At 35.0% G+C, this 12,552-nt stretch overlaps 1 protein-coding gene across 20 annotated transcripts in view; it reads right to left on the bottom strand.

Moving 5' to 3' along the window:
• fry (microtubule binding protein furry) overlaps positions 1-12,552 on the bottom strand; it is a 522,947-nt gene that overhangs the window by 327,180 nt on the left and 183,215 nt on the right. For all 20 annotated transcript variants that reach the window (XM_073983048.1, XM_073983059.1, XM_073983061.1 and 17 more), the window contains 2 exons: positions 10,170-10,337; positions 4,963-5,112 (listed from right to left, as the gene is read on the bottom strand). In XM_073983048.1, coding sequence (XP_073839149.1) covers positions 4,963-5,112; positions 10,170-10,337 — 318 coding nt within the window. The remainder of the gene's footprint in view (positions 1-4,962; positions 5,113-10,169; positions 10,338-12,552) is intronic.

The following is a 12,552-nucleotide window of genomic DNA, read 5'->3' as shown; positions in this document are numbered from 1 at the left end:
GGATGACTCAATTCATCGGTCATATCAATTGGTGCCGATAAGGTTTTTAGAGAATTTGGGTCATTACCTAAAGGCCTTGGTGCGTATATTAAGAACCCCGAAGGACAGATCCGCTGTGAGTCGAACTTCCGCGTTATGGCGTGATGAAGTTTTTGTTAGAGACCCTGTAAACCGTCAGGAATTAGCGTTATATCTTTGTTCACTGTTGCTTTTACTTATTTTTGAGATGACATGTCTTCAGTCGAATCGAATGAGGATTATTTTCGTAGAGCACTTCGACCTTTTAACTCGCTTCCTTCAATGTCCTTTTCGTCCTCTATTTTAAGAGCCGCTATAAAAGTACCACTAGATGACGTTTTTCAGCTTCCAAATGTTCTTCAAAAATGTCGCTCAGAAAATTTTAGGTGCTGCTCTCATTGACAACTAATCGATTTTGTCGCGTTTTTATAGTCATTTTCGACATTTACCCCTGTTTGCTAAGAAAAAACTGTGTTTTGTGTTTTTGTATGTTCTGTAACGAATATACAAACAAAAAAAAAACAAAAAAACAAAATATAGTCTTTTTCTGAACAAAAAAACGCGACAAAATCGATTAGTTGTCAATGAGAGCCGTACCTAAAATTTTCTGAGCGACATTTTTGCACAACATTTCGAAGCTGAAAAACGTCATCTTGTGGTACTTTTATAGCGGCTCTTAAAATAGAGGACGAAAAGGACATTGAAGGAAGCGAGTTAGAAGGTCGAAGTGCTCTAAGAACAGTGAAGTTCGACTCACGCCGGATCTGTCCTTTGGGATTCTTAATATACTCACCAAAGGTTTTAATCTCCAAAAGGAATTATCTCTGTTCCAAAATGCGTATTCACAGTGTTATGTGATACCCTGCACCACTACCCCTGTGCATTAAGGTGAGGTCACATTAGCCAAATATTTGCCCCAGCGAACGGCAGTGTGAGCGTGCTGACAGCAAGTGAGCATACATTTCAATGCATTATTTACGCTCACTAACTCTCTGTAAGCGCACGCTAGCTGGAGCAAATATTTGCCTAATGTGACCTTACCTTAAGCTTTTCACTGGGGAGATACTGGTTTTTATACAGAATTACATATAGCTGAACCCAAATCTTTATAAATAAAAATCAAATGCCGTTCAGTTGAGAACGGCTGGACTGATTTGGATTTTTTTTAAATATTCGTCATACCCAACATATGTTTTTATGCAAAGAAAATTTGACCACTCCCACTTTTTTCAATTTGAATTTCGGAAGGGGCGGAGGACTTGCTCTAAATCCTATTTTTTAAAAATGCTATATCTTTATAAATAAAAACCAAATGTCGTTCGTAATTGCATCAGTTGAGAACGGCTTGACCGATTTGGATATTACTTTTTTTTTAAATGTTCATCATAACCCAACATAGGTTTTTGTTCAAAGACTCCCACTTTTTTCCATTTTTTAATTTTAATCTTTCCAACAAAAACTACGGAACCGATTTTCCTGAATTTGTCAGAGAATGTACAGGAATGATACCCGGTAAAAATTTAGTTGAATTTCGGAAGGGGCGGAGAACTTTCCCTATACCCTATTTTTTAAAAATGCTATATTTACAATAATTAGGAATATATCGGTTTGGAAATTAATTTGGTCTACTGAACCGATTTTACTAAAATTTTCAGGGAAGTTACAGGGATGGATGCATATTTTATTGATATTAAAAAAACGCTACATGTGCATAATAGCAGATGTATCGGTTTGAATAGTGAAAGAAAAAGCTTCATAACATAAACGAAATCTTACGTTCCATCAATGAAATTTGTCATTGATTCTGAACCAACGTAGAGCTTCATTGAACAAATGAAAAAGTTTCATTGGATTACATTGAAGTAAAATTAACGAATTTGTTCATTAATGCAAATGCAATGCAAACTTTTTCATTGATGTAATGAAACTTGTTCTTTAATGCAATGAAACTATTTCATTAATGAAATGAAACTTTTTCATTAATGCAATGGCATGTTTTCATAAATAAAATGAAACTTTTTAATTAATACAATGACACTTCTTCATTAATGCAATGAAACCTGTTTATTAATGAAATTGCTGTACTGAGAAATTCGATCTAAGAACGCCTAATTTCATGAAATTTTTTAATGAAATTCACTCTAGTGTGGACCGGGACATATAAATGTGTGTAATATATGAATGTGTAATTTTTATGATTGTGGAAATTTTAAAATATTTGTTTAATAAAGACAAAATAATTAGATTAAATATTTTCTACTTATATTTACAGATTTACAAAGACTACAGAACGCAAAGGGTAATAATATAGACAAGACTTCTTTACAGCAGACCTTATTTTCATTCCACAAAATAGTATTAGCGATTTCAAAAAAGTTTCATTTATTCAATGACACTGCTTCATTTTTTCAATGGAACTGTTTCATTTTTTCAATGAAACTGTTTCATTAATTTTTGGAGCAAACCACAAAAATATCAAAATTTTCGACATTTTTTTAAATATGTTTGCGTTCTTGTTTTTCAAGCACTACTGTTTACCATATTACACACATATTATTCTTTAAAGAAATAAAAAGTTTCATTAAATCAATGAAATTCGTTTCATTTATGCAATGAAACCAAAAAATCATTAAATTTTAGGTAACGTAAGGTTTCAAAGCATCAATGAAAAATATTCAATGAAACCCCTTAATCGATACAACGAAGCATTTTTTCCAGTGAAAACTTAAGAATTTATCTAGAATTTACTTTTCGAAAACTACTTAATCTAAGTTCATGAAATTTTCAGAAAATGTTCAGGAATGTCCCGTGGTTCAAAATGCTATATATTTGTTGATGAATTTCGGGGGCCTATTATTTTATAATCGCTATATTTGCTTATGAATGCTTTGGGTTGCAAATTAATTTTCGAGACAACGGTGGTTGCGCCACCGATCAAATGTTCTTTCTGGGTGCCAGAAGTCCCGACAACGGCCAGTTTTTAAGTATGTTATACCTCGAAAACTAACGAACCGATTTTCATGAAATTTTGTGGAAAGTGCCTGGTACATGTAGGCATGAATTTCTATTAAGAAAACGATATATTTACAAATTTCCTTAAATGATGAAGTTCAACGGTTCATCAGCCATGAACAACTAAACAATGTTTTTATTTAGTTTTTGTCTTATTAGGACGAAGGTCATTTATTTGTGAGAGTTTTTATTTAATTGAATTAATTGAGCTATCATGACCTGAGGAGTTGTGTATTGAAAGCCAATATGCTACGATCGTTTCGCTGGTGGGTTAATTCAGCTCATCAGGCATATTTAGATGTGGTGCTAGACAAAGGCTGAGTTTGTAAACTTGTATATATACTAAACTTATTGCAAATTTGCAGTTGTGCATTTTTTTGAAGCCTTTTTACTATCAATCAAATAAAAACTCTCACAATTAAACGACCTTCGTCCTAATAAGACAACAATTAAATAAAAATTCATAGCATGAGCCCGGCTGCCCCGGCTGAGGTTTTAACCAGGGTCCTCTCCTGGGTCAAGGTCTTAGCGTTCTAAGCCACTGTCAATCTATCAAACTTCCGAACTGGAAGGCATTACAATTCATTCTATAATTAGATCGCTGTAGAATAAAGATGAGGACGTGGACGATAATAAATCCTAAACAGCATCTATGGGTGAAAAAATCCAACAAAGTCCCTAAGAGAAAATAAAGGTTAGACAAAAATCTGTTGATAAATTTAAAATTCTCAATGAATAACTTGGTTTGACAATGTACCCGAAGAAATGAGGCAGAAAATACCTATTTTTGAATTGCGAAGTACAAAGTCCATAAAAAGTTGTCATTAAAAAATCAATACGATGGGTCAGCAACGCGGACCCGGGTCTGCTAGTTTAAAATAATTTTGAGGTTTTGTTCTATCGAATCTTGGCTGACAATTAAATAAAAACTCTCACGAATAAATGACCTTCGTCTTAATAAGACAACAAATCAATAAAAATTTGTTTTTTTTACAAATTTGTTTGGGCGTTCTCCTTGAGCCATCGTGGTGCAATGGTAAGTAAGCATGTTCGTCTTGAACTCAGAAGGTCGGCTGTTCAATCCCTGACTCGAACATCAAAAATGTCGGTGGTGACGAATCCCCTCAGTGTAATGCTGAGCCTACATTTCCTGAGTATTTCAGACATGAAAAACGTATCATCAAGTGATGTCGTAAGACACACCGTTCGGACTCGGTGATACAAAGTAGGTTTCATATCATTGCGCCAATATGAATCGACGTGCAGTCTTTGCTATCAGAGAAGTGTTCGTTGTTCCTTCGGGGATGTTGTGGGAACATATGTATGTATGTTCTCTTTGTTTAGAACATACAAACTCTTCTTTGCAAATACAATATTTTGCGGGATCCCATTGTGATGTTTTTCCATTTGCATCTTTCCCTCACGTACAGCTTACGTGAGCTAAAACAAATAATAGACATCATTTACTTATTGCTTTTATCATCCATACAACCACACATGATTTTGTGTTGATGGTATACATATGTATGTGTGGTCATCACTGGTTTAGAATACTTCAGAAAAATCAGAATCCAGAAATGTCATTTTATATTTCCTTATTCAATTTAATTGTTTATTTTGAGTATTCCATTCGAATAGTATTTTTCGAATGTTAGTAGATTTTTGAATTCAAGTTATTTAATTATTGTTAAACTCATTGGAGTTTTTTTATAAAGAGTCCTGATTTTCACATTCTTCTTCATCTTTCCGAGTGTAAAATTTTTATGGGGGTCGCTATTCAAATATATCTAATATTGTGCATTTTGAGACAGGCTTCTGTGAAAAGATGCATGTGTTTTCTCCAAATACTTTCGCGTCTCGAATCACATAAATATTGATGGTGATAGTGTGGGACTAACTCATTACATATTACAAGTTACCATTACCACTTACCTAACACCAAAAGTACCATTTTCAGCAATTTTCTCCAAAACACGAACTAATTGTAGACGCAAGGCGTCACGTCTGCGACGTCGACGCATATTTTCTTGTTTACGGTCAACGGCTTCTCGAATGTAGACAACCAACTCTTCCATTAAATCTCTGAAAATAGATGACAACAGCAACAATAAAATCGAAATTAGAATCAGAATTAGTTAATGGAAATAACATAAACATGTCATCACTGCGGTTATTATATGGCGGCCAGTCGTCACAAATGTTGGAATGTATCGAATTCCAAGAAGAATGAAATACTATGTACCAAGAAGACATACTAATTTCACCATATTCATATTTAATGAATATGATGGTATTTGTATGTATGTATAGCTTCAAAGACAGAAATAATGATAAAAGTTCGAATAAAATATAACAATAAAATAACACTGTGCAACACTGAAAATGCAAACAACTTCTAATTGGCATTTTCTGAAGGTACATACTGAGGCTACAAAAACCCTAATTGGGTTTCGTGTTCTAAGATCGGGTTTGGATTTTATAGCCTCATCTAAACCGTGCTAAAACGACATTTTTTCCACTTATCGGGGCTTTATCTCAGAAACTAAAAAGAAGTTTACTTCGCGCATCGGTATTTATTTCCAAAGAATCTGCGAACAGACCCAAAATTACACTTAAAGAAAAATGCAGACTACGTAAAAATGCTTTAAATAAAATTTCCAATCGTTTCGTTTCGTATTTTCCATAGGAACAATACAAAACGAAACATAACCCTCGTTGGCCGAGCTCGCTGTTTAGTTTCGTTTTGTTTACATTCGTGAGTACGAACAAAACGAAAAGCGAAAAGTACTCAACTCCACAACAACAGATAGAAAACTAAATAGTACTTAACACATGTGAATAAATCAAAAACGTTTGGTGGTTGATAAAATTCACTGTGGTATGCTGATGCTAACTTATATGGTTGTTAAGCAATTACATGTGTGTGTGTCTGAGTGTGTCATTGACCATAACGCACGGCAAACGTTTCCCAAAAATACTTGTCGTTTCGGTGGTGAATGAAACAACTCGGCAAAGCATAGCCGAAGTTACATTTCACCAATCGTACGGTTTCCATCTTTTTACGTTGAAAAGTTTGTGTTTTTGTTTTGGTTGTGAGAATGAAACGATTCAGAGAAGCTGAAAAGTTTATATAACAAGAACCCGATGTGGACCATTTTCGAACTTAAACGAAGTTTGGAATGGGATCGGCTGATCCATACGGGAGTTATCGTGCGCTCCAGCCACTGCACATTGTGGTGTAGGAGATGTTTACACCTTTCGGGTTATTTCCTCAAGAGGTATGGACGTGCCCCTGATAAAAACCAGTACCTTCGTACTGGGGTCAGACAGGGCATACAAGTTGTTACAACAAAAATCAGAGGGATTCGAGAGCAGCTCCTTAACTGCACTTTTCCGAAATTTTGTGTGGGAGATACCCGAAGGAGTAAAGAGTAAATATTCGAACTTTTTCTATATCTAGTACAAATATTACGATGTTATCGTACGACTAGTTATCATGCGCATAATTATACACGGTGCTTTTGAATCAAATTTAAATGGAAGGTGCTTACACCTGGGAAGTTTTTGCGGATTCTGGAACTACAATGTTCATAGATGAGAAAAATCAAAAAACAAAAAAAAATCGCCGGAGCGCTTTCAAGTTGACATTTTTAGGGGTTGTTTAGGTTTTCACGATTTTGCTTGGAAACCGCAAGCTCTATTAAAATGAGAGTGAAGAAAGTGTTGTAGCTATGAAAATTCCCTACAAGATTGACCTTTACGGTATTTTCGTAGGTTTTACCATTTTTGAGATATTGAAGTTCAAATTGGGACAATGCACTGACTGTATCGCCCCCTTATAAAACAATGTCATGAAGGGTGCGCCTTAACTAACTTTTAATGAAAACCGCTCACACAGGGGATGTTTTTGTGAATTCTGAAAGAGCAGTGTTCATAGATGAGAAAAATCCAAAAACAAGAAAAAATCGCTGTAGGGATTTTTAAATAAATCGCGTTCAAATTCACATTTTTAGGTGTTTTTTAGGTTTTCACGATTTTGCTTGGAAACCGCGAGTCCAATCGAAATGGAGCTAAAGAAAGTGTTGTAGCTGTGAAAATTCTCTACAGGATTGACGCTTATGATTTGTTCTCAGGCTGTACCATTTTTGAGATAAAGAAGCTCAGTTTACATTTTTAGGTTTTTTGTTAGGGTTTCGAGATTTTGCTTGAATATGGCAAGTCTTATCGGCATGGAACCTGAGAAAATCTTATAGCTGTGAAAATTCTCTACAAGACTGCATTATGTAATTTTTCCTAGGTTGTACCATTTTTTTAGATATATAACTTTAAGTTGGGAAATTGCAGTAATGACGATACAGAATTGAATTGAATTTGAATTGTCCCAATTTCAACTTCTATATCTCAAAAGATGTAAAACCTACGAAAATATCATTAAGGTCAATCTTGTATAGAATTTTGATAGCTACAACATTTTTTTTATTCCCATTTTGATAGAACTTGCGGTTTCCAAGCAAAATCTTTAACCCCTAAAAATGTCAACTTGAATTGCGATTTATTTAAAAAGCGCTCCGGCGATTTTTTTTAGTTTTTTTGATTCTTCTCATCTATGAACATTGTAGTTTCAGAATATGCAAAAACTTTCCATGTGTAAGCACCTACCATTTAAATTTGATTCAAGAGCACCGTGTATACTCTCAGCATTTATGCTAACGAGGGTATATACACTTTCATACGGGCCAAATGTGCCTCATCGAAATAATGGTTTTAGACCCCAAGTATGTTTGGACGAAATGTGTTTCAGACAATTTGGAGTCGATTGAGCAATGTCCGTCCGTTTGTCTGTCTGTCTGGCTGGCTGGTGCGCACGATAACTCTCGAACGGATTCGGTTCAAATTTTGGCCTTCGTAATATTTTGCCCAAACTTAGTTTAAGTTCGAAGATGGGCTATATCGGTCCACTCCTTCCTGTACCTCCCCCAAAAAGTTCGAAACTGTTCGGAAAATTTGTGCGCACGATATCTCTTGAAGGGAGTAACCGATTTGGTCCATGATTTTCCCATCGTAAAATGTGTACCAGACTTAAATATGTTTTCAATATGGACTCAATCGGTCCACCCATCGGGTGCCTCCCACACAAAGTTTCGCAAAAGTTCAGTTCAGGACCTGCTCTCGAATCGCTTTGATTTTTGTTGTAGCTACTTGTATTCACTGCCCCCAAAGGAAGGTACAAGTATCATCAGGGGCAAGTCCATACTTCCTGAGAAAATAGCATGAAAGGTGCAAAAAAACCCTATGTCGACGTGTGTAGTGGTTGGAGTGCAAGATAACTCTCGAACGGATCAACCGATTTGGTCCATGATTTGACCATCGTAATATTTTGTCCAAAAATAGTTTAATTTCGAAGATAAGCCATATCGGTCCACTCCTTCAGGTACCTCCCCCACAAAAGTTCGAAAATGTTCGGAAAAATTGTGCGCACGATAACTCATCCTAATCTAATATATCTACCAGATATAGATCAGGTTTTAATATGGAATATATTTGTCGCTGCCTCAATTACGACGTTAAATTTTTTCAGTGGCAGGTCCATACTTCTTGAGAAAACAGCCCCAAAGGTGTAAAAACCCCTATGGCGCCATATGTAGTGGCTGGAGAGCACGAAATGATCAACCGATTTATTCCAAAATTTGGCCTTCGTCATATTTTGTCATAGTTTCAGTTCGAAGATAGGCAATACCGGTCCACAACTTCCGGTATTTCCCCCGAATATTTAAAAAATGTCACTTAAGTGATATGCACCATGTCTCTTGAACAAATTTGGTACAAACTTTGGATCTCCTTATATTTTGTCCAAATTTAGTTTAACTTCAACACAAAAGTTCAACATTTGTGTTTAAGTGTAGTTTAAGGTCTGTTCAACAATCCTTTGAAAATGTATATCGATGCTGTTCGATGTAGTCCTGTTTACAGCGATAGTATGTTTTCCGTGGACAAGTCCATGCTTACTAGCATACTAGTCCCAAAGTTATACGATGACCCACTGAAATGGGTGGTGGGCGCGATATCTATCGAAAATATATGACTCACAAAATAAGATCCACTTCCATAATGGACTATGTCGGTCCATTCCTTTAAGTAACTCCTCTGCACACTTTTGAACTTTAATCCTAATCCACATTTTCTTCGGAGATTCAAATGTATAAAGTAGGCCGCAAAATACTGAAAATATCCTAATTACATTTGATCTGACAGTATGTAGATGCAAGTTTCAATTCACATAGGCTGAGGGTATGATTCTGTCGGCAACGTCGACTGATACTTTTGTACTTGTTTCTATTTATTTATCGACAAGAATATGGATTCGGATAAAAGCTTAAATGTGTTGCGGAGGAGGTACCCGAACAAAAGTGTGTCTTATTTTGGAAGTCATTATTTTCGATCCATTTATAATTTAGAGTTTTTGGACCATTGTGTCCAAGAAAGCATGTACTTGTCCACGAAAAACGTAATATAGCTTTAAACAGAACCATTTACCTTCGGTAAAATTTTCCAAAGGATCTTCGAACAGACCCTTCACTGCTCTTAAGCAAAAATGAAGTACTTTTGTGGATAGGTACCCTAATGAGTGGACGAATATAACATAAACTAAGTTTGGACAAAATATTACGAGATGCAAAGTTTAGACCAAATCAGTTACATCTTTTAAGAAATATCGCGAGTTACATATGCAAACACCTTCCACAAACCTGATAAATTCCAGGAATTTTTAAACGAAATAAATAAACAAAATAAGTAAGCCAAATACCTACCATTTCCGGTATAAAACCTTTTTTTCAAATTACCTTCATTCCTACGTTTTTCGCGTAACACATTAGCTAACTTTAGTGGGGGCGGTACAAGAAGGAGTGGGCCGATAACTACCATGAACAAACAAATGAATAAAGTATTTATTCCACTCAAAAAAAGAAGGGAGGAGATAGTGAGTGATTCATTTGAATTTGTCCTAGAAACGCAGATTAAAAAATGACTGCAACAAACATATTCAATGACAAAAACTTTGCTAATTCAAAAACTGAACTCAATTAGAGCCCTGCAAATTCAAATTAAATTTTTTTCATGACTTATATAAAATTACTTACTTTAGAGCATCATGGTTAATCATTCCCAGGGCATTGACAGCAGCATCCCGAACATCAACCACTTCACAGCGTAACAAGGGTACAACCAATTTGTACAAAGCCTGTGGCGAGGCTGAACCCAAAGCTGATTTGTCGCTACGGTCAGCGTTCAAAGAATCGGGCGATGAACTAAAAAAAAAAAAACAATACAAAAAAAGTTTTCATTACAATTTCGGTATGAGTGGGATTTGGATGTAGAACAATAGAAAACCGCATGTTGCTGTACAGTAGAACAGATTACAAACGAATAAATTTGGATAACGAAAACGCTAAACATCATAAGCATGTTCTATTGTGTTATTTAGGGACCTTTAAAACAATAAACCAACAATACTTTCTCATGTAAATAAAATAAATAAAATAATATCCAATATTAAAATATTTCCTTTAAAATGCAAACAAAAAACACATTGTTTGCCAATGTTAATGTGTGTGTGAGCCTACTGAATTCTTTGGAAAATTCCTTTTGTTGCTTAAATTCCATAAAACAAACATTCAAAGAGTTTAAATGGACACAAAGAAACAAACAATCAGGTACGAGGGTCACTCGAAAACCTTCTGACCTAGGGAACTCGCAGTGTCGCCAGGTGTCATTTGACATTTTTTGGAAAGTTTGTTAGTTTTTAGCCTAAAGCTAGGGTCACATTAGGCAAATATTTGTTCTAATGCATTGAAATTTATGCTCACTTGCTCTCAGTAAACACACACTCCCTGTCGCTGGAGCAAATATTTGCCTAGTGTGACCCTAGCTTAAGCGTACTCAGGAAAATGGAATTTAAATGCGAATATTTTCGTCCGAAAAATTTTCACAACATTCGACGTGGATAACCACGGCAAGAGTGCATCGATCAAATTAAATATTTGTATGTAAAGGACCAGACTATAGCACTAGGAAAAACTCGTTTAATTAATTCAATCGTGGCCGACACTCGCCAAAAATTAATTTCGTGAGGGTCGTCCAAAATCGGACGTTGTGGCAGAAAAAATAAATCCGTGCGTGAACGGATAATACAAGATCGCCATGTTGTATACCGTGAGATTGGGGCACCCTTGGGAATTTCTTTCACTAACTAATATTTGATATAGCACGAACACCTGACCGCAAAAATGGATTTTTCTCTCTAGATCCAGCAAAATTGGTCAATCGCCCAAAAAAGGCTTTTGTGGATTGGTGCAAAGAAATTGTGTATAAAAATAATCACGGTGCTTCAAACGACATTTATAAGACATCACAGATGACGAATATTGGATCTATGCTTAAGAGTCCGAAACAAAATAGGAATCGACCGTTTGGGTTTTCAAAAGCAAGCCAAATCCAATGAAAGTTGTTCATGGATGAAGACCATCGAAGCAAATGGTCGCCTGTGTCTTCGGCTAATGGACAGACGTACACATGCTTTGATATTTATTAAAATTATTCTTTTTAATTAAAATTACAACTTTTAACACACAATTCTTTATTTAGAATACCTTTTTGGACTTCTCCGTATTGATGTAACAATGAAAAAAAAAACGTATAAAACCCGCATTTTAATTTTATTTTAATCTCTCTTAGAAAAAATCAGTTCTCTTTCCAATGCAATCAAGAAAAAAAAAATTGTTGTACGGGTACAATGTACGCTTTCAGTTCTTTCTCTCTTATTTACTTCTGCAACAACAAATATTACTGCAATCATGGAATTATTGCTTAGTCTTTATGTACATTCTTTACTGCAGGGCTGAGCATAATCGAGAAAGAGGCAAATTTAAGGGAGAATTAATATTTAATTCTTCTTGATGTTTCATTACTTATTTCAACATTTTTTGAACATTAATGTTGTCTAAAATCGTCCACAATGCAAATTATTAAAAAATATAAATAAAAAATTGCAAGCCCCCATTATTATAAGTATCCTTTTGTTATAGTTTGGATTTACCGAACAGATTTATAGCGTTCCGGTTAATTTAAAGTTAAAAGTGATGATCGAATTTCAAGGAGGAGCTTCTTTGAATTAACTTTCAATGTAAAAATTATATTTTTAATGCCTCCAAATTGGATTATTTTACGTTTTTAAATCCATCAGATAGTAAAAGAACACATGTAATAATGGCCCATAAACATTTAATTGTTTATGGTTCACAAAAAACTAAGAGTACGTTTTCACAATTTGCCTGTGTGCTAGCACACACCCGTGCTCACCCCTGCTTTACTGTGTTAAATTATCCGTCCGTCTAATAAGGGATAATAACCTAAAAATAATATTGAATGACAGTTATTTATTAAATAATTACTTGCAAAATCTAGGGTACTTTACTTCTAATAAGGAATCCAGATAAATTGAAAGAAGTAGCAGATAAACTAATC

This window comes from Musca autumnalis, unplaced genomic scaffold, assembly GCF_047663935.1.
Source record: "Musca autumnalis isolate F117 unplaced genomic scaffold, ASM4766393v1 scaffold_4, whole genome shotgun sequence".
Classification (NCBI taxonomy): Eukaryota; Metazoa; Arthropoda; class Insecta; order Diptera; family Muscidae; genus Musca; species Musca autumnalis.
The sequence above is the reverse complement of the archived record's forward strand: the minus strand, read 5'-3'. Positions and strand labels throughout refer to the sequence as shown.